Source organism: Ascidiella aspersa, chromosome 7 (genome assembly GCF_963924565.1).
Source record: "Ascidiella aspersa chromosome 7, kaAscAspe10.2, whole genome shotgun sequence".
Taxonomy (NCBI): domain Eukaryota; kingdom Metazoa; phylum Chordata; class Ascidiacea; order Phlebobranchia; family Ascidiidae; genus Ascidiella; species Ascidiella aspersa.
Genome location: NC_139453.1, coordinates 28,517,231 through 28,539,648, shown reverse-complemented (window position 1 = coordinate 28,539,648; position 22,418 = coordinate 28,517,231). Strand labels below are relative to the sequence as shown.

The window sequence follows — 22,418 nt, the reverse complement described above, 5'->3', positions numbered from 1 at the left end:
CTGAACCAAAGAGAGGCTTTTACAGCTTTGACTGAAGACAGCAAAAATTGACTGTTCATGTATCTGAACTAAAGAAAAGAATTGGACCTGAATGGCCTCACGAAGACAGGCCATCTCAAATCTTGTAGGAGTGTGGTCGATTCATCTTGGCAATTATATAAATGAAGACTCATTAATCCCGACCCACATCCCCACACATGAACAGTCAATTTTTGCTGTCTTCAGTCACAAAAGCACTCGAATTTGCTGTCTGAGTGAAAGCTGTAAAAGCCTTCCATTTTATATTGATTGAACACGCTATTTATAGACGAGAATCAGTTAAGAAAATTTCTGCGAACAAAGAAAGATTTACGTCATTAATTCTTATAATACTTAACAAAATATCACGTGATAACAAGGCGTGGTCTCAAGCCTTTTTCACACTTATTTCTGACGCGAAACATACAATTTTTACGTCAAAATGCGATTGCGAAACAGCTTCTGACTCCAGTTAAATGTCAACAGTTTGAAAATCACACTACCGGGGAAACCGACTAATGTTCAGACCGCGGTGTTTTGAAACATATACAAAAAAACGGATGTAAATACCTTGACGCATAAAAATTGGTGTCAGCAATTTGAATTTTTGCAAATTCGCTGCAGGGATATCGCAAACATTAGAATGTGGTTGCAAGAAATCTACGTAACGGAATTTTACCGAAAACTTTCCGCTTATCGTTTGCACATTGGCTGCAAGGAGTAACGCAAACATTTAAAGGATTGCAAAGAATTTAGGCCATAGATTTTTACTGAAAATTTTCCGTTACGACACATCGATTAAAAACAAAAATTCTCTGTGTAAACACAATATGACGAAGTGGCTACTATAAAAGCAACAACCACTTCTTAAATACGTAAATCACTTTTTTAGCTCTGTAATATTATTCACGTTTGCCGTTAATTACAACATACCTTAAAGTTAAACTATAGGCAGTTTAATGTAGCCTAATATTTTTGCTAAAATGTGGTCGGCAAAATTCGCATAAAAAATTCAAATGGCGGCCAATAGAAATCTCCGCGCGGGTTAAGATTTCTATGCCGTGGTGGAATTTTGTCCACAAAATAAGCAAATCGCCTGAAGGCATTCACACCAAGAGAAAGTTGTAAACGTTACTCCGCCCTTTAGATGCGATTTGAGTCAAATTTAAAGACCAAAACGTCGCTTTTTGTATATTTGCGAGCTTGGTGACAGGTGTAACAGGTACTGTGACTAATTTTAGTCTATTGTAAGGTTTTTGGTAACCTTTATTATAGAATAAGTGGCGAATTTCGCTCTTACCGTTACGCTAAATATTTTCAAAAGTAAACAACAAAAAATGAAAAATTTCAAAGTACTCTTTTTTTAAGTTCGGTTAAACATACTTTTGACTTTTCATTGATTCATTGATAAAAATAAATGTTGTAGGATTTTAGACCGGCCAAATATTGTTGTTTTGGTGCTTATATTAGTTTTGGTTGATTCAATGTTATCATTCAATTTTATCAAAACAAAGAGGAAAAGTGTATATTTATAAATCATATTTTTAGTTTGTCATTTCTATGTTTCTTTTTAGCTGTTATTTTAGTTTTATTTTCTTTAGTCATGAATCTGCAAAAACCTGTCGAAAAGAGAAGATAAAATTTATTTTTTACGGCGTTGGTGCTTTTCTTTATCTTGTACACAAAGCCGATTTTGGACTAAAACAATCTAGTCATGGAGTTAAAGGTCTGGGTGGACGGAATACAGCGGGTTGTTTGCGGAATTACGGAACAGACCACAGTCCAAGAAGTGGTCATTGCTTTGGCACAAGCAACAGGTACTTTGGTGAAATTATATTGTTTTAAGTCTGAAAGGTTCGCATATTGTTAGGGTTAGGGTGCGGGTTAGCGTTTGGTTGAGTGGGTCAAGTTATTATTAATAATAAACATAATATTACTTGACCCACCCTCACCCAAACGCTAACCCAAACAATATGCGTTGTGGTATGCAGTATTATTATTTTTTATTTTGCATGACTTTTCACGTACAATAGTGAAAGAGCGCCCAATTTTTGAGTGCCCAACAATATACTTTTATTATTGTTTGTTATGCTTTGGTTGCATGTGCCATACTTTTTTTAAACTTTTGGCATATTTGATATATAGATATTGTAATTTGTAGATGTTTAAATAATAATGTGATTAGTGTATCATTTAAGATTGGGTTTGGCTGATATATGTTTTGTAGACCTTTCCTTGAAATTGTTTAAACTAGTATTTTACTGCAATTTCAAAAACTAGATTTGAACCACATTTAAACTAAAATATAAATTTTATTGAAAATTGTTGTATATTGGAGACTGATGTTAAAACTATGATAGCTTAAATTAATAAATAATTGAATAATTCAGGTCGCACAGGGAGGTACACCTTGGTTGAGCAAAGAAAGAGCATTGAAAAGATGCTTCCACCTTCGGAGAAGCCACTTCAGGTATTGTCAAACACTACTGAGCAAACTAAACTACCAATAGAACATTACTACAGCTCTTGTTATAACTCTAATCCTATCAAGTCCTTCATAAGCTGTTTCTCGTATGTCATGTCAGGGTTGCCGCAAAGTCTTTGAAATGAGTTACATATTGAAAAGTCTTAGAATTAAATGTTGTATGCAGCTTAAAGTTATGTGTTAAGTAATACCTGTTTTACAACATTTTTTAACTATTTTTTATTGTGTTGATCAATAGCATTTATATTACATATACTGTTTGTTTTCAAATTTTTTTCAAAAAAACTTTGAGCGATATAATTTTAGGCATTTAAAAGGCTGTAAATTTTCTTTGAACAATCTTTGAATTTGTTTCATATAACTGTGTGGCAACCCTGCCTGTGCAAACCTAAGTCTTTATTGCTTTTGTTTTGCAGAAGGATAGGTAATGTTTACACATGTGTCTAGTAAAAGCCGAAAAGCTATTTAACAAGAAAAGTCTTTATAACTATCACTAGAACAGCCTTTATCTGTATATATATATCTATATTTTGACACAAACTTTAGATTCTTGCCAAGATGGGTGACAATAGCCACGAGGTGCAATTTATTTTGCGAAGGACCGGAGCTAGTAGTATCAGTGGTTCAGATGGCGTAATCACTCAAAACGCTTACAGGTAAATCCCGTATTGGTATTATAACAGCACTGGCAATAGCTGCCACAACATGGGTAAAAGTTTTTAAATGCATGAAGAGGCCTCCTAAAAGTTTGGATCTAAAACCAAAGTGTTTATGTTAATTTTTAAATCAGCTGACATGCCTTCCCTGTCCATATGGATGATGGGCTTCACAACAGAATTTCTTTTTTGGATTTATACTGATAACCGATTTATATATATTCTATATATATATATATGTCAATAACATAATTCAATTTTTATTGGGTAACATTCATTATGTATTTAACAATAGAACAATTATTTTGGTTTATTTACTTGTTATAATTCAGGACCCTGTAAAACCAAAACAATCACAATCTTTGTTAAATCAACAAAATCATATTCTATTCTCTCTCGTAACACTGGGTGACTAAAATGTAAAATGAAAGTAGATGACATATGCAAACTCAAAATTTTAGCGTTTGTTTGTTTCTAGCATAACCGGTATATCATCAGTCTACCTTTAATAAGAATAAATTCACAAATTGCTGGCAATGTTGGTGTGAGGTAGAATTTTAAAGTTTATAGCTGAGTTGTACCCAACTCTTTATATATATATATATATATATATATATATATATATATATAAATAAAGTTTAATATCTAACCGTGTCTTCGAGTTATGCCACTTTTAACTGAGATATTCTTTTTTCAAGGCAAAGTCTGCCTCCGCAGCTAAAACATCGACAAAAGAACGACGCCCTTTTAAACAGGAAAGAACCAAAGCGGAAATCTTTAACCATTTCAAGTAAGATATACTTTATATTTCAGACATGGCGAATGACTATTTTGTGCTGTTGCATTTTTTTAAAGAATTTTTGTTAAAAAAAAAAAAATGTATTTACAGTTTTCAAAGCAAACGCTCTTATTATTTCAGACATGGCGAACGACATTGGCATGAAAGCCAACTCAATAAACCCGGCCGAAAGAAGCATCGGCGAAAACAATGTCAAGGACAAACCGGCCATAAAGAAAGCCCTCATTCCTCCCCCACTACGTAACAACACAAGCTCGAACGTGGACCCACCCAAGCCCCAACCCCTCCCCAGCCCCACCAAAGTAAAAAAAGACACCCTGATCCCTCCGATCTTCCGTCAGGACGAACAACAACCGGGCAGTGGCAAAAAAAAGGCTCTGATGCCTCCAAGTTTTCGAAGCGACGCGAGCAAATCAAACGGCAGCCCCGCCGGCGAAATGAGAGCAAAACCGCCGGCGCAGTCGGCACTTTTCCGCAGCAAAACACCCGATCGCTTCCATCACCGGCGGACGAACAGCTCCAGTAGCAACAATTCTCCAGTGAAAACTCGTCCCGAGTCGGCCATGGCCATGACCTCCTCTTCGAGCAAAAACTCCTCAAAGTCTTCGGATGCAATTAAGGCGAGGGAGGACTTTACCCGTCTCGTACTTGAGCAGCACAAGCACATCCAGGAACAAGCGCAAACCTTGAAGACCATCACCGAAGAAATGGAGAAGTTTGAGGAAACGATGGAGAGTAAGGTCAAGTCGTCAGCTTCTGCACAGGTCTGTTGGGTTTTTGCGCTTGAAACTCTTTTCAATGTTTGGAGTAGAATGGTTGGAGGTTGTAGTAAGATGTAGAAGAATATCAAAGCCTATACAAAAGTGGGTATTATAATTTATACGTTTTGCCTATATTACGTTTTATTAATTCAAACTTACCAAAAATCTCACATACTTCTGTATTGGCTTTTATGTTCTTACTACATCTTTTCAATGTATTTTTTTATTTTCTATTCAACCTGAAAAGTATAGTCCCATAATATATATTCAGAGAATACATGCATACACAATATGGCCAAAGCAGCAATGGGTGAGAAAGACGTTTGAGTCAGCTGTGGAGTAGTTGAAAAATCAAACAAAGGCAAAATGTTTAGTTGGTAATGTGAATAAAAGAAAAATTGTTTGTAAAACCCAAGCTATTATAGCAAACATCCTGAAGTTGAATTATTTTTCTTTTTTTAAATTAGCTTTATTTAAAAATAAGTTACCACATACATGATTGGTCGCACAATTATAATTTTTCTTGCAAATATTTTTAAAATATAGCACCTTTGTATGCAAGGATTGACTATAAAGTGTAAAAAAAATAATTGCCTTAAATTTTATGAATATTAGCTGCAAATCATAGGTGAAATAAATAGAAACTGCTGAAATTTGTTTTTTTAATCAGAAATACCTAAATGCTTTTTATTATTTTTTTAAAATAATATGAAGAATGAAAAACTTGTTTATTATTTTAAAGTAAAAATAGCCTCTTTTGCTTTAATGTTAGTTGTGTCATAATGTGTCCGTACTTTGCCGTGTTGACAGTCTGTAAACTTTACATTAAAGGCTTGAGTTGTGTTGCCTATTGTATTGCATTATTGATTTTGCAATTGGCATTAGTTCAGAACTATTATGAGCAGTGCAATTTGCAGTGGCAGTAAAATTTATACAATACATTGTAAAATTGTGGAATATAGGTCAACCCATAGTGTAACCAATAGGATAGGTTAGCAAAATAGAAATGTGTTTACTTTGTATATCTCATTATCCAATTGACTGTTTTCAAAGTTGCAATTACCCTATATTGTTGTGCGTGGGAGTGCAAACAATATATATATATCAAAAACCATCAAGGTTTGGGCTTGATTTGACATAACAGCTTTACTATTTGTTCAATGTCTAAAGTTCTATAACATCCAGCCATTATCATAATACTTATTTAAAATGTCTTGGAATTCAACCTACTTCAGTATGGGCTTTAATTCGTTTTATGTCTTACTACAACCTCCAGCAATTATGCTCCAAAATGCGCTTACAATTTTGGATTCATTCCTAACCTACATCTTGAAACCTTTTCATTGTTACAAAATATTGGGCTTAATTTTGTATGGGCTTTGTGTAAGTAGTTTTGCTTGTAACTAAAAAAGCCTTCAGCATTTCTTTCAAAATAATAACTAACTGTGTTAATTTTCCACTAAAAATGTTGATTTTTCAACCCTCAGAAGGAAATTGAGATGCTGGAGGCAAAAATCAAGCAAAACGAAGTCGATGTTGAGAACGAGGGATCTTTGGAGAACCTTCTCTTGCAACAAGAAGATCAAAGTACTGTTGCCTTGAGTGGTGAAATATAGTTATTGTGTAACTTGGTCAAATATAGGAAAGTAATATACTCAAGCCTCCACGATGTAATTTAGGATTGTAGAGTAACCACCATATTCCATTAAATCCATTGCTTTAAACATAAGAAAATACTCGCCTTTTTCAAATTGTTTATATAGACTGTTTTGACCTGTTTTTGTATTTTTTAATTCTTCAGCAGTTTTGCCGAAAATTGTTCACTTTAGTTGAATTTATTTTCCTGCAATACATAATTTTATCATCATACAAAAAAAAACAAAGTTTCTATTTTTCATTAACACACAAAAAAGTAAAAAATGCAAAATCAAATTGTTTAATAAAAATAAAATAATCCACATTAGCTGATTATGACACAAGTGCTTATCAAACGTCCTTATTAAGAAGATGTCAATTTACCCGACCTGTTTGCCCTTGACATTAATTTTTAATTTTTTCCAGATTCCCAGCTCCATTCGCGAAGCAACAAAATGCAAGCGGAGATCGATTCTGTCAACCAACAAATCGCAGAAATGGAACGGAAGCTGGCTTTCCTCAACGAGGTAATTCAAGCACATACAAACCTTGTATTGCTTCCTATTTATGAAAAGATGGCAGTTAGACTCTTGGAAAAAGTTTTAAACGTGGAAAAAGGTTGATTTTGTGAATGGATGTGTTTTTAAACCAGTAAAAAATTATTATACAAATTTACAATAACGAGAATACAAATTTACAATACCAGCCTTTTTAAAAACGCCACACTGTCAGTAAATACAATGTTTTCAATGTTAAATGCTTACCTGCCTGATGATTGGTTTACTGGAATGATGTGGGACTTTTTTTTTCTAATTTTTTAGCATTGGAAGCTGTAACTATAAAAAGTCGCCTGCGTTTTCATTACAAGTTTGAGTTTTATTTGGCCTGTATCAATTTCCAGAATTTCTTATTATTTTAGGGGAACGTCGTTCCTGACCGCTCCGGCTTACTTTGATCAGTTATAATCGTTTTTGTTTACGTAAATTGCAATGTCTACTAATTCACGTCCAGTTGATGCCGATAATAATGAAACACGATATTAACATCGTTAATAAGGCAAAATTAAGAAAAATTGAAATGTAGATAATGCTCCTAGGTTATAAAGCCAAATAACATTTGTCTTGTCTCTTTATTGTTATCTACTTTTTCTTAGAAAATTTTTTAGAAAATGCTCTCAAGCTTAAAATGCTTAAATTATCTCGGAACATATTCAACACCGATACCATTTTAATGTTTTTTATATTGAATGATTCTTAGTATATTTTACTTTGTTTTCTAAACCATTTGTCTTATTTGATAGAACCATTTGTGTCAGCAGTTGTTTGTGTTTTTCAACAGGTCTTTTTAAGAGCCTCTTTTTTGTATCTTATAGGATAATATTAACAACTGACAGTGTTGGGACAAGCACAGGTCCTAAGATAAAAAAAAATGACAATATTTTATCAGCCAAATTTAACGTTAAGTGTTTCATTTTCCAGGAAATTGCAAGAGAGGAGAAAAGAAAGCAACAAGAAAGAAGATTTACAGCAAAAAACAAGTAAGTGCAGTAGTTTATTTAATTTTGGAGCATAATGAATGGGGGTTGTAGTAAGACATAGTAAGAATATCACAGATTTAAAGCCCATACCGATGTAGGTTTAATTTTGAACATCTTGAATATAACTCTTTGTTCAATTTCTTCAAGCTAATTTTGAATTTTTTTTTCCCAAAAAGATTTTAGCCTCAAAATAAAGGCCGTATTTGCCCCGAATAGCCAACATTTGATTAGAAACCAAAAAATATCGATAAACGTTCTATTTTTTTAATTTTTCTTACTTCCGGGCAACATCTTGAAAATGAATCAAGAGTTATTTAAAAGGTTTGAAATGATACCTACTTCTGTATGGGCTTTAGTATTCTTACTACTTAATTTAGTATTAGCATGAAAGAACTCTGACATTGTTTCACTACTGACATTTGACATTGTTTTATTACTAGGCGTGTGCTCAGAACTTGAAAATTACATATTAGGCTTTATGTGTTTGCGGTGTTTGCTTATGAATGCTACAGTGTTTGCTTTAAACCGTTTGAACTCCGTTTTTATCCAGTTCAAATAACTTGTATCACTACAACTGTCGGAAATAAGAAAGTGATTTCACTGAGGTAACAAACCAAAGGTGATGCAAAATTTGTGTTTTACAAAACATAGTTTTCCCATTTTTCTCATTTTTGCCAAAAATTGTTTAAATTTATTTTGTCCCAAATAAAAACCTAAGATTGAATGGGATTTGAGCTGTAACCATTTTCGGTTAATCGATTTAGTTTTTTCAAGAAAAAGTTTTTAGTTTTTACCTCAAAAGGCAAAGAACTTAAAGTATAATTACCAGTATACCAAAACTGAGCTTTTTTATTGTAATGAAAAAAACAGTATTATTTCCAATAACTTGTCAAATAAACATCATTGTTGTGTTTTTAAATCACACCACCTTTATAGTGTTGTGACCTTGTACCCAGAAACATTTATTTTTTCCATCATCGACGCAAAATTGTAACGTGTGCGTCTAGTTTACGATTTGGCGAGACGTCAGTCAAGGTTATAAATTATCGCCACTTGTGTGGGCATAAAGGGCTCTGTCGTCCACTTGTGACGTAACAGCTCGGTGACGGCTGGTGTTTGTCTGTGGAAGCGTTAAAACAGAAAAGCACCGATATTGACACGTGAAGTGTATTTGTTTGTAGTTGCAAAGTTTACATTATATTTCGACAACTAGACAATTCTGGTCATTGATTCAAATGGAATTTGTAAAATGTCAGTGTGCCCTATATTTAGTCTCTTTTAATCTCGACCTGAAAACTACATTAAAAACTGTTTTATTCTTCTTATTTTATTCTCAGAATTACTTGTAATATTGCACATCTATAATAACTTGTATATTGCCCATCTATATTATATTTTGGGCATAATGTTTGGAGTTTGTAGTAAGAATATCAAAGCCCATACAAAAATAGGAACGTTTCAACTATATCTTTATTATTGGTTATGTTTTTTTTGTTGAAAATAAATAAAGATTAATTTGAAATGTTAAAAATGATATTCTTACTAGTTTATATTTATGTTGCACATTGCACTTAATGTGTCAATTTTGAAATCACCTTTACCCTTGCAAAATAAATGTTGACTTCTAATGAAAGTCCTTTATATAAAGTTACAATCCTAGCATTGCCAGACCACCCTTCTGTAGTTTATATTTTGTGTGACTAAAGTATAAAGTTAGTTTATTGGCATTCTTATTGTATTGTGTAATATTTTAACCAGAACGAGTTTTTTTTTAATATAGGCAAATTATACATGAATTAGCTTACCAATTTGCGGGTATGAATCTAAATGTTAAGCACCTTAACATAAAATCGATTTTTTTTTATAAATTGATTTGATTTGATTGTGAATTAAACCTAATGGGGTCAACTATGAAGCACGAAACGCGAGAATATAGATATGCAGATTTTTTAAAATCATCGTTCTTTTAGATAAGTAAATGCAATTCTTCTAATACAATTGTGAACTTTCCTAAAAGAATTAACTGTAAATCTAGTTCTAAGTTCAACCCAATTGTTGTCGTTGTTTTGTGAATTGGGTTTGTTAAAACTGAACATCACCAATTTAATTTTTTAAACCTTTTTAAAAACGCTGAAAAAAAAAATCCGTTTATGAAGTCTTGCAAGGCAGTCATTTCATGATCGTATGCTTTTAGAGCTTCAGCCTGTGTGAGTTCTATTGGACAATAATAATCGTCTTACTTAAGTGACGCGCCCGCTAAGACGCTAAGTAATACGCACGCGCTAAAAGTTGTTGTCCTATCTCATTGTAAATCCTGTTATATCTAATTGTATTGTGTAATAGTTGAGCCGGAACGAGATTCTTTATATGGGCGAATTATGCATGAAAAAGCTACCAATTTGCTGGTACGAATCTTAATAATAACCACGTCCTTAACATAAAATCAATTTTTTTTCTAATTTGATTTTGAATTAAACTTGATTGGATCAAATATAAAAGCACGAAACTGAAGGATTTGGATGTATAGATCTTTCAACGTTCTTGTATATAAATGAATGCAATTCTTCTTAAATAAATGTGAACTTAATTTAAAAGGATCAACTGTAAATCTAGTTCAAAGTTTGACCCAATTTTTATCGTTTTTTTTATGCGAATTTTTAGTTTGTTGAATAACGAAATTTCATTTCTAAACCGTTAAAAAAAACGCTAAAAAAATCCATTTATAAAGTCTGGCGAGACGGTCATTTCACATTCGCCTTTGCTTCTAGAGTTTTAGTTTGTGTGAGTTCTATTGGACGATAATAATCGTCTTACTTAAGTGACGCGCCCGCTAAGACGCTAAGTAATACGCACGCGCTAAAAGTTATAACCGCCTCTCCCATTTCATTGATGTGACAGGCCGGTTCAAAAATCTCCACTTCAAAGCTAGTGGACTTTTCTTTACCGGACTCTGTATTTGTGCGGAAAGACCCTTGTGTATATTAGAAAAAAATCGATTTACGAAAAAAAATTTTAACTATATTTTGTTAACCATGGCATTTTCACTGTTTTGTTTTTCTAAGGTATTAATACAAAAATGTTAAGCGATCTAATTTTAGTTCTTTGTGAGGCTTTACATTTTTTTTGTAAGTCTTTCAATTTTTAATTGTCACTAGCCCTGTAGCTATACGGCCGATTTATTTACTGTAAACTCTTTCCAACAAAAGCAAAACGTTTTCGAGAAAACCTCGCCCGGCGTTGCGTCTGTGACGTAACAAGCGGCTCGTTTATCGCCGAACAAACAACATTCCCGGGCTTCTTACGCCCACAGCGCGCGGTGCCATCCCGTATGAGCCGGCAATTAATCGGCTTCTGTATGCTCGGATTATTTGATCCGCTAATTCAAATGCTTGAATGCACACGAGGTTATACGCCGCTTATACAGCGTTGCCAATAAATGCTTTGAATTGATCTACATGTAAAAAAGTCTTAAAAAAAACCTTACGTTTTTTCAAAGTCTTTGAATTGATTCACTTATTAAAAATTATTAGAGAAACCTTGTGTGTTTTTAAAAGTCTTTGAATTGATTTACGCAATGAAAAATCTTAGAAAAATCTTACGTGCTTTTCAAAGTCTTTATTTTATTTTATGTTCAGCTTAAGTTTGCGTTTTGAAGGGGCCCTTATGATCACTAGTGAAACGTTTTTTGATTTGTGTTGACCATGGCATTTATACCGTTTTACTTTCGAATTTTATTTTAAATACGTCAAGCTACAGCTATCCAATATCAAGTCTTAAAAAACATACAATTTTTGTTAAATTTTACGAATGTCCTTAATCTTTTTTATAAATTGCGTGGGAACCCTTTTATATCACGCGTGGCCTTTTTTGAGGGCCAGTTTGCAGTTCCCAGACTTGATCTTTAATAAGGCTAAGGCAGCCAATCTAATGTGCCTTTACGACTGTGATCTAATGTGCCCTGCCAGGTTGGTGCAAATGTCATTTAGAATAGCGGCCGGCATCTTTTTGGCCACGCAATACTGACTCTTTATAAAGCACAGAGAAATATATGGGTTTATTTTGGGTTCTTTTGCGTCGCAGTAAATATAGCAATTGGTCGGTTCCGTTAAAAGGCCATTTATCAATTGCCCCCAAATATTACAAGTTGATGTAGATTAGTCGGCTAAATTTCAAATAAAAAAATAAAAAAAATGGAAAAACAGCCAATCTAAATAACGTAAAACAGCGTGAAAAAAGTTTAAATAGCTCAAAATTACATATAAAAGAATTAAACTTAGCGTAAATAAGCGTAAAAACGTAAAAGGCACAAAAAATGCAGAAACTGCCCCAAAAAGTCCCACAAAAACACAGAAATTAAAAAAATCGTAAAAATCATATTTGTAAAATCAGTACAAGTAAGTCTGTCTCAAAGTGGCTGCTTTAAAATACCTCTTTTTTATCCATGTGCAAGCGACATAACATAGTCCTACATCCATGACCTCGCCCATGCCGACACAGGCCTTAATTATCGGAGTGGAAGGCTAAGTGCAGGTTGCCAATTCCTTAAGAAGGCTGGTCGCTCTTTAAACGGGAGTCTAATTGCCGATTAACTATCGGCACTGTGGCTTGTTGGTAGCTTTGTTTTGCGCCGTATAGGTAACCTCTTATTAAAGCTTTACACATGGTCATTAAGAGGTCCTGGTTGTCTATGCCTGTCGCCAAAAAGAAGCTCGGTACAATTTTGAATTATGTCGACCTTGTATTTATTTTGTTTTTTATTTAAATTTTGAAAATCTCCTCAGTGCGTATGCTTAGGTGTTTTCAATGTTTGTTTTTGCTTTTTAATATAACGGTAAACAACCATTTTATTAATCCTCATCATATTTATTTGTTTGGTTGTTTCCTAATGTAACTTTCCCTTTTTTACTTTTTTCTTGTCAACCAATATTTTTAAACAAAGTATTTTCGGTAAATATCTTTTTATTTGCTATTCCGCAGTGATTTAACTATTCTAGTAACTTAAACGAACAATTTCAAGAATCCTAAATAGTCAATTTCTGTCTATTTGTGTCAGCTTTAAGCGATAGCTCACTTCATCCAACCAATTTAAAACCCCTTGGTTTATACCTACATTTTGTTCATGTCGGTATTTTTTTTCCTTTAAACTTATGCACTAAAAGGTATATCTGCTCATGATGGCATACCTTAAATCTTTCTCAAAAAAAGTTCATATCTGACATGATGCTCATGGGGTAGAGTAGTTATTCTTGCGGATGTGTAAGGCCAGTTGCGCTTAACCAGGCGCAAAGTGTATTCCCTGTGGAATCTAGCCATGTATTACACCTGTTGCTGTAAGATTGTAAGCGCCATTGCTAACATTAAACCAGTAACATATATAAACACTTTATGGCACCGGGCTCCTTTATTAACCTAATACATAGGAACAGGCGTAGTAAGAATATCAAAGCCATACAAAGTAGGTACCATTTTGAACGTTTGGAATAACTCTTTATTCATTTTCAACGTTTGAAGATGTTGAAAATGAATAAATAGTTTTTCGAAATGTTCTCAAAATTCTACCTACTTCTGTATGGACTTTGATATTCTTACTACATAATAAATTAGGACAGGGCTTTATAAACTGAGGCCGTGACTCTTTAGGGGTACGTAGACTAATTTTAGGGTTCCATGAAGGCCTTATTGAAGTCTTGGTGTATAATTTGAAACACAGAAATCATTTTTCCAAAGAACAGAGTTTACGAAAAATACAAAACAGAAGTCGCTTCTGTACTTTAATCAGTGGCATTTTTGCACGGCTAAACAACCTGTGAATAAACGTAGGCCGATTCTTTATAAAGTGACCGCGTAAAGTAGCCTATTTCGTCGTGTTTACATAAATGGCGCAAATCAAAGTGACCTACGCCTTGCCAAAGTCAATATGATAGCTGCCCTTACCGTTAAAAGCAACTATGATTTGGTCGGCCCCTTTCGCGTCATGCGCATAACACACGATGTCGTTTGATAAGGCCAACATGATATGTGACCTTTAGGTGTACGTACCTTATCTTCTTGTGACATTAAGGCTACGGCTTTATCCACTAAAGCAGTTTTTCTACCTGTGAAATAAATACTTTCAGGGGTGCGTATGAAGCTCTCAGTTATATTCCACGCAAGTGTGTTTGTTGAGAACCAAAACAAAACAAAAACCCCATCTATTTTGTTCTGTGATATAAGGCTTTCATGAAGTACGCAAGAAGCTTTCGGTTATATTCAACGCAATTGTATTGTTCTAATTTCGTTTGCCTTAAGTTACGTTCTGCGTTGTACTCATTAAATCTACCTATAAACTAAAATCTATAGCTGGAACTGGTAGCAAGGTGATTTCATTTCATTTTTTAGTATCGATTAACCAATGTAAATTTAGGCAACGTGCTTGAAAAACAGAAGCTAAATGTCAAAAGTGGGAACCACTGCTATAGAGATAAATTCTTTTAAAACAAAACCCCTATCTTGGTTTGTTTGGTCAATCTTTTATGTTTTGTTTTAGGTTCATATTACAGCGATTGTGATACTAATATTTATTCCGATGACCATAGCCGATATTTTAGCAAAACTATCGCGATTTGATCCCATACCAAATGACGTCATTACTATGATTAAATAAGAAAAAAAATAATTATTGCCAAGTGTAGTGAAACGATTTTCAGGCTATTAGGATGAAATTAGATTTTGCGCCAAGAAGCCTATTTATATTCTGTTTTAAATGTCATATTTTTTCTGAATTTTACCTTTAGTGATAGAAACCCCAAAATTCCTGTTTTAAGTTGTTATTGGATCGGCAGCGTTACCACCCTAGTATCGGACAAGTACCGATATTACCACTTGGCTATGAGCCGATAGTATCGGACAACTCTATATGGCATAACCTAGCATCCTGTTCGTCGTTTTCAGTATTCCAACAGCCCACCCTTACATTATTCAACGCAAACCGTTTTATACTTGTTAAATATTTAATTCGGTTGCCATGCTTGGATCCAGTAACGTAATCGTTAGACAGGCACAAAGCTGCTCTATTTATGCTGTTGTTTATTTCAGTGGTCCTCAACAGGGGTTCCGCGGCGCCCTGATGTGCCATTTTTAATGCTCAAGGGTGCCATTAGGTTTAAGAATCTGATTTTTGCTTAATGGTAAACTTCTTGATACAACTGTTTGTCTACGATTAGAGTCCATTATCTCAAATGACATTTTCCTACATGCTTTTGATTCCAGTTGCATTTATAGTGGCATTTCAGTAAAATACTCGGCCAAAACTCCAGTCAAGGTGCCGGAAATCTATTTATTATTTTTGAGGGGTTCAGTAGCCATATAAGGTTGAGAATCACTGATCTTTTTTGTGCTTTACCCACTTTACGTTTACAAAAATTCCACTGAAGAGAGTTTGCTTTTATACCTTCGCTTAGTATTTGAGTCTTCGTTAAAAAAGGTTGAGAAATACTGCTTTTAAAGAAACGCTTTTTTGTTTTACTTTTTTAGGCAACTTGAAACCCAGAGCGACATCGAACGTCGAACCTCGGAAGTGAACAGGATAACGCAAGAACTGAGAACTGTGGAAGGCAGGATTGCAAGGACGGAAGAAGGTGAGTGGTAACGTAATTTAACTTGCTGTTTCATATAGTTGAAAATAAATAAACGATATGGTTGACAATGAATCAAGAGGTATTCCAAACGTTCAAAATGCTAGCTACTTCTGTATGGGCTTTGAAATTCTTATTACGTCTTGCTACAACCTACAGCCATTATGCTCCAGAGGTGTAGGTGTTTGCTACTTGTTCCGTTTCCAGCTTTTACTTTTGACGCAGAATCAAACGACAAGAAGTCCCACCTGGAAGCACTCAACCGTGAACTACGTCAGGTCAACCTCCAGCAGTTCATCAGACAAACCGGGTCAAAGGTCACCGTTCTACCGCCCGAAGACGTCGAAAAAGGTAACTGTGGGTCACACGATTAAGGGTAACTATAGGTCACATGAAAAGGGGTAACTGCAGATCACATGGAAAGAGGTAACTGCAGGTCAAACGAAAATGTTTTAAAAGGGGGTACGGCAGATCATGTCGCCCTGAATTTCTGGTAGGGAATTTGTTGTCAATCGTAACCCCAAAACTATTTATTTTAATTTGGGTAAGTTTAATTTTTTTTCGTTTTTTTGCCCATTTTAATGGAAACTTTTGAAGCCCGAAGGCGCTGTAAGAAAGTTACGCTATTATGCTAAATGGCTTGTTACAGTTATAATGTGCAACAGCAACAATAGTTGTTATCTAAGAGCTTTCACATTACTTATATGAATATTAATCGTATTTGCACTGGTTAGAAAAAAGCCCTGAAATTTTGAAAGTTCGGCGCCTATGGCTGCAGAGCAGGGGTGGGCAACTTCTCCGGTTGGCGGGCCAGATATGGGAAAATGAAGTACTTGGTGGGCCGGATTAAGTACTGCCAAATCGTGCATGTTATGTCGCATAATGGCGGCTAAATGGGCCGTATGTTGCCCGCCCCTGCTGTAGAGTGTAGAGTAATATACTTTCCCAATTACCGTAAAATCGTAACGCTTATATTTTAACCTTTCCACAGCATCCCCAAGAGACGTAGATTCCTTCTACCTGCCCCCCAAGGGGAATTCCCACCGGCCCCAGCCCATCGTGGGTACGTCGAGCGATTCGGGAGGGGTTTGGGTCTAGCCCACAGGATAAATGACGTGTGTACAAAGCGATTTTGTACTGCCGCGCAGAACCAGGCCAATCTCAAACCGTAAGAGAAGTATGCATTCTATGTTTGCCAATCATCATTATTATCGAATTGTGTTTTTTTCTTCTATAGTTTTAGTGACTGAAAAGAAGCGTTTTGTTGCTCAAAGGCCATTTACTTGTTTGTACGTTCTTGTTATTCCTCAAAAAAGTAACATTGTGCTTTTATTTTATGCTTCTATATACGTTCGGTGAACCTTGATCTTTTTGCATCTTTCTCATGGTGTTATAAAAATACTTAATCTTTTTTTTTATCGGTTCGAAGTAACGACACAAATATGAACCTAGACAATTCCGATACTTGGCAGTTTATTCCGATACCGATATTCTGCGCAAAAATATCGCGACCCGATTTGGAACCAGATGACGTCATCAATATGACCCACTAACAAAATTGACCGAATTGACAAAGATTGCATTGAAATGAGTGTTAAAGGTTAAGGGCCAAAATTTTCTTTTGTATTGGTGATATCTTCTCAGAAATTTTACTTAAAACTTTTTTGAAAACCTGGTTCAAAAAGTTTAAGAATTGCTCTTAAAAATGAATGAACCTCTAATAAGAGTTAAAACTGAATGTTTTGAATGCGAAAATCTGTAAAACTAATCCGAACAAGCAAGCTGTCACTCACCTAAATAGGGCTGCGCTACAAACAACGGCGCCTCCTCGCAGGTCCGCTCTGTAGTGACGTCACTGATGACGCAACCGCCAGCCGTGCAAGCCGACACGATGTAACAGTAGAGGGTGTAGGGCGGTAACAAAATAAAAAACTTTACGTTTTATCGTCAAATTTCGTCGATTAATCGCCAACGATACCATCCTAGAATCGAACGGTAACCGATACTTGGCATCGGGTATCGGCCATCCCTAAATTGAACTAAAGGTAGTTCATAGACCGTACAGTAATATCTACGCCAGGTGCTGTTTTACTCACAAAGGTTATACACACCGAAGTTATTTATTTGAATTCATATATGTGGTGTTATATAAGTGGGTGCTTTTTGCTGTGTAAGTTACGAAATTGCGTCAAATTGCTAAAATTTTGTTGTTGCATTGTTCCAAACGTTCCCGCTCCTAAAAAAGCAACTGTTTTTTATTGTGTGTTGCTGATGCCGCTGTCTGTACAAGGGTTTTGCGCTTTTGCTTACAAGTTTATAAAAACATCAAAATAACCGCTCCACTTTGAAAAGTTGCCGTGCAAAGTGACTTCGACATGGCATACTTGTAACTTTTCAACTTTTTTCTCAAGAAGTGAATTTGTAAGTATGTTAGCGCTAAAATTAAGGAAGGTGAAAGATAATTTTTTAAATAAACTTCCAGTTAGATAAAAGTTTTTTTTTATTTTAAGTGTTTTTGTCCAATAGGTTTGAAGTTTTCATTATTAATGCCGTCTGGCCTTCCAACTTAAAATTCGTATAATATTTTTTTGTCACACAGCCCTATTTTTTTCAAATTTCGAAATAATCTAACAAATTAAATGCTGGAACTCTACGTACACAAACGTAATTTATTTGTGTAGGCTGTTTGTTGTCAACAGACTGAAAATAACATCATGAGCTACTTTTAATCATGTTTACGTAAAACTTTAACGACGGGTTTCTCATCATACACAAAAAAACAGTTAAATTTCAATTTGATGTCTTATTGTTGTTTTTGTAACCTTTCTAACTGCTCAAAATGTAACCATATAATTTAAAAGTGGTACGACATTTCGAAAAGTTGGTTTTCTATGTTTGTGCAACTCTAACAACAAATATATATATTTATAAATAACATCTATATTTTTTATTGGATTACATTATGTTGAACAACATGCCTTTTATTTTCTAAATTTTTAATTTCCCTAAATTTTCTCCCAATTAACGATGCTTTAAAAGTTAAAAAGCTTTAAAAAAATTCACGTACCATAAATGCCAAACCTAAAAATATTTCGATTTTAGAAACATGTACGTTTGATATATTTATAAGCAAAAAATCGACATTTATATTTCGATTACCTGCGCTTATAGACAGGTTTCTCATCATACACAAAAAACATTTTTTAAATTTAATGTCCTACTGCAAAATGTAACTATATAATTTGAAAAGTAGCACCACATTTATTTAGATAAGTTGTTTTTCTCCGTTTGTGCAACTCGAACAACGAAGTTATATATTTATAAGCAAAAAATCAACATCTTTAATTCGTAAGTGTAAATTCCTATTGTTGCAACACGCGCTCCAATTTTTTCATTCGATCAAAAAATACCCGATTTCATTCCCACATTCGCTCGCATTGTGATCTCCAAATGTGCCTTACGTCCCAATGGCGTCATAACCATTGTTGCGTCACTTCCGTCTGATGACGTTGCACGTAAATGACGCAACCGTGCGCACGGATCGCTGTTTAGATTGACGTTTTTTAGAAGTTGTTTATTTTTTCTTGATTTAAAAAATTATAATTGTGTCGACTTTTGATTCGTTTTAAAAGGATTTGTGTCGCAACGTTCGGCTTTGTGATTTATTTTGAAAGTCATTTTGCTTTTTTGTGAGTATTTTTTGTCTTTTTCTTGACCATTTACATCTGCGGTGCGTTTGAAGACCAGGTGAAACCAATTTTCTACGTTTGTGGGTGAATTCGCTGCAACATACATAACCCGGGTTTATGATTATAAACACAATGTTTCGAATTTCGCAACAGCATTACATTTTTCTACATTTTAATCTTCGATTTTAAGCAACAAGTAGAAAATTAAAAAAAAAAATTTGGCGTCCCTAACTGCTTACCAAATCCCAAAATTATTCTTATCAAACTTTCCTCGATTTTCCATGAACTCTGTTCTCTGGTAACGCACCAAGGTCTAGTTTGGTTACGTAACGCTGTTACATTATCACCAATGACATCACCACCACACTGAGGTCTGGCATCGATCTGTCTGCCTTGATTAGCGTTGACGTTTTGACGCAAAGTGACAGATATTCTGCAAAGCGTCATACGAACAACTTAATAAAAACATAGATGAACAAAATCGAAAAAAACGCAAAAATTATTTTAATCGCAAATACGACGCTTTTGGTGATTACCATTATAGCAGAAAAATAATATCAGCCTCTTAGCTTTTTTAAATTTTTCCAAATTTTCTCTTAATTAACGACACTTTAATGTTAAAACCACGAGCAATCGTTTAAAATTTTCCAAGAATTGAAATTAAAACTGTTTTGATTTTAAAAATTGAAAATAGTTTTAGAAACATGCATGTTTGTCCGCTGATTATATTGAACAACACGCGTTATATTTTCTAAATTTTTAATTTCTATAAATTTTCTCTCAATGAACGATGCTTTAAAAAGTTTAAACCACGGAGATAGCGTTAAAATATTCCAATTACCCTAAATGCCAAACTTTTGATTTGATAAACATACATGTTGATTGTGAACAACATGCCTTTTATTTTCTGAAATCCCGCTGCTAGAAGTTGTATTTTACCCCGAGCTCCCTGTGTTATTTGGCAAATGCTTTGTCATATATTTACCGTGATGTATAGGTGATATACTAGCCCAACGTCGGCTAAGCTTATATGCGTGTCAAAAATAAATGCGTTTATAATGTTATTTACATTGTTTCACTGATATAGTTTGATTTATTTATGCAGAAATAATCGAGAAAATTTGATATTTGTTAATATTGAACGATTAGTAGTATTCTTTATTTTCAGAAGAAAAAAAACACATGAATTTTGTGTTTTTACTGATAAAGAAACAATATTTTATCATTCTAAAGTTTTTTACACTTCTGTAATAAACCTGCAAAATGTGCATAACCTAAAATCTGATTCACACAAAAATCCGCAAAATTCCGTGATTTTCCTTCGCCCTTAATCACATTAAGGTACAAAAAGCTTTTCAGACAACTCCACGTATCCGCTAGATTCCGCTTTTTACCCATGACACATTGTCCACGGATTCCGCTTTTCAGCACCAACCGCTTGATCTTAATCTCGCCACATCAGTATTACTTTTTCCCGTGTTATTTTGAACGCAGTGTGTACCCGCGCATTCGTTTTTGTTTCGCTACTTTCTTTACACGATCTGTGAATAAAGTTGTTGGATACACCTTGGATTTTTGTGGAAAAAATAACTTTCAGATTTATACGTATATACCGGTTTTCGATAATATCGGAGCCTATGCCCTATACCGGCTTGTTTCATTCTTATTTACTTGATTAAAGGGTTATTTGGCACTAATATCAATTACCATTAGGGATGTCCTAAGTATTACAGTTTATTTCAATACCTGATATTTTGGATAAAAGTATTACGATTCGATACGAAATTACGTCATAACTATGCTTATACAAGCACAATAGATAAAATTGAAACTGAAAAAATCTACTTTTTTGCAGATTATTAAACCTAAATTTGCTTTAGCGTCACAAACTTTAGTTGCCACCCGTTGTTATCCATGTTTTTTGTCATGTTTTGATATATTTAACTTCTGAAATAGAAATACTGCGTTGAATAGAAAAAAGCTAAAATTCCGATGTTAGTTTAGTATCGTGGCGGCACCGATACCACCCTAGTATCGGACGATTAGCGATACAACCACTTTGCATCGGGTATCGGCTCCGATCCCATATTATCGGTCGTCCCTGTTTACAATAGACGTTTTTTATTTTATCGATCCAATGCAAACTTGAAAAACACTTTTCAATAATCATAAAAGTATATCTAGTTAAGAACAACAGCAGAATATTCTAGCAAAGCTAGCAATTCAGGCCAGACGCTATTAAAATATTTTACTATAATGTATTTATATAAATATATATATACATATCTTAAAAGATCTTTTTATTTTGTCTGTCTTAAATTACTAGCAAAGGGAAAGGTGATTTCCAATATCGCGTATTCAGTGCAGCATAGTTAATAGTTATGAACATGATTATTATACAACGTACCTCTCGGCGTAAGACAGAAGCTTTTTTATTGAGAAAAAATCACTGTTTTCGCATAGCCAACATTGCGAATCACTTTTCTAGCATACACGCTGTACAATTTCCTAGGTTGTTCTTCACAAAAACAGTAAAATGGTTGTGAAAAGTTGTTAACAATTTGTTGTTTTCGAACTTCGCCACTCTATTTCTAAAAATTGATAATTTACTTTGGTGCGGTGGTCAGCAATAATATTAGCAATGCATTTGATTTGAGTTCGAGAGTGTTACAGAATATTAATGCGATAGATTTAGGATTTCATTAAAATAGTTTGCCAATTAAAGTCGAAAATTTTGTTTTGACCAATCCATTCCAAAAATTTGTCGAACAAATTCAATCGCAAACGGCAAGCACATTTTTTCTATTGCATCAAATCAAACGCTCAACTGTAGTGACTAACGTTAAGAGGAAACATGACTGGTTGTATTAATATAATTTTGGCGCTTATCGTAGAGTCGGGCGCTTTTTGTATTGCATTTGTGAAATTGTTTCAATCGCATTCGTATTCCGTGAATGAAATTCAAGCAAGCACTACTTGCACAGCCCACAAGTTGGTAAAATTTGCTTCGAATGCAGAATTGGGCAACTTGATTTATTTTACCTTTTTCAAAAGCAGTTTGAAACTAAAATTAGAGCATTTCATTTTTTCTAGATTAGATTAGATTTAGAATTAGATCGTTTACGTTTCTTGAATGATTTTAGAATTAGAATTACTGACTTAAAAAAAAAATAAATTATTAATTTGGATTTAAACTCGAATTCCGCTTAATTTACTTTAAATCGC

At 34.2% G+C, this 22,418-nt stretch overlaps 1 protein-coding gene across 1 annotated transcript; it reads left to right on the top strand.

Annotated features, from left to right (window-relative positions):
• Positions 1-1,635: 1,635 nt before the first annotated feature.
• On the top strand, positions 1,636-20,763 carry LOC146138807 (ras association domain-containing protein 8-like). Its single transcript, XM_083393430.1, is given in 11 exon segments — positions 1,636-1,835; positions 2,409-2,488; positions 3,050-3,159; positions 3,858-3,949; positions 4,079-4,722; positions 6,207-6,306; positions 6,781-6,881; positions 7,833-7,903; positions 15,404-15,507; positions 15,730-15,855; positions 16,496-20,763. Coding segments are annotated over 11 exon segments (1,638 nt in total). The 5' UTR covers positions 1,636-1,732; the 3' UTR covers positions 16,603-20,763.
• The last annotated feature ends 1,655 nt before the right edge of the window (positions 20,764-22,418 follow it).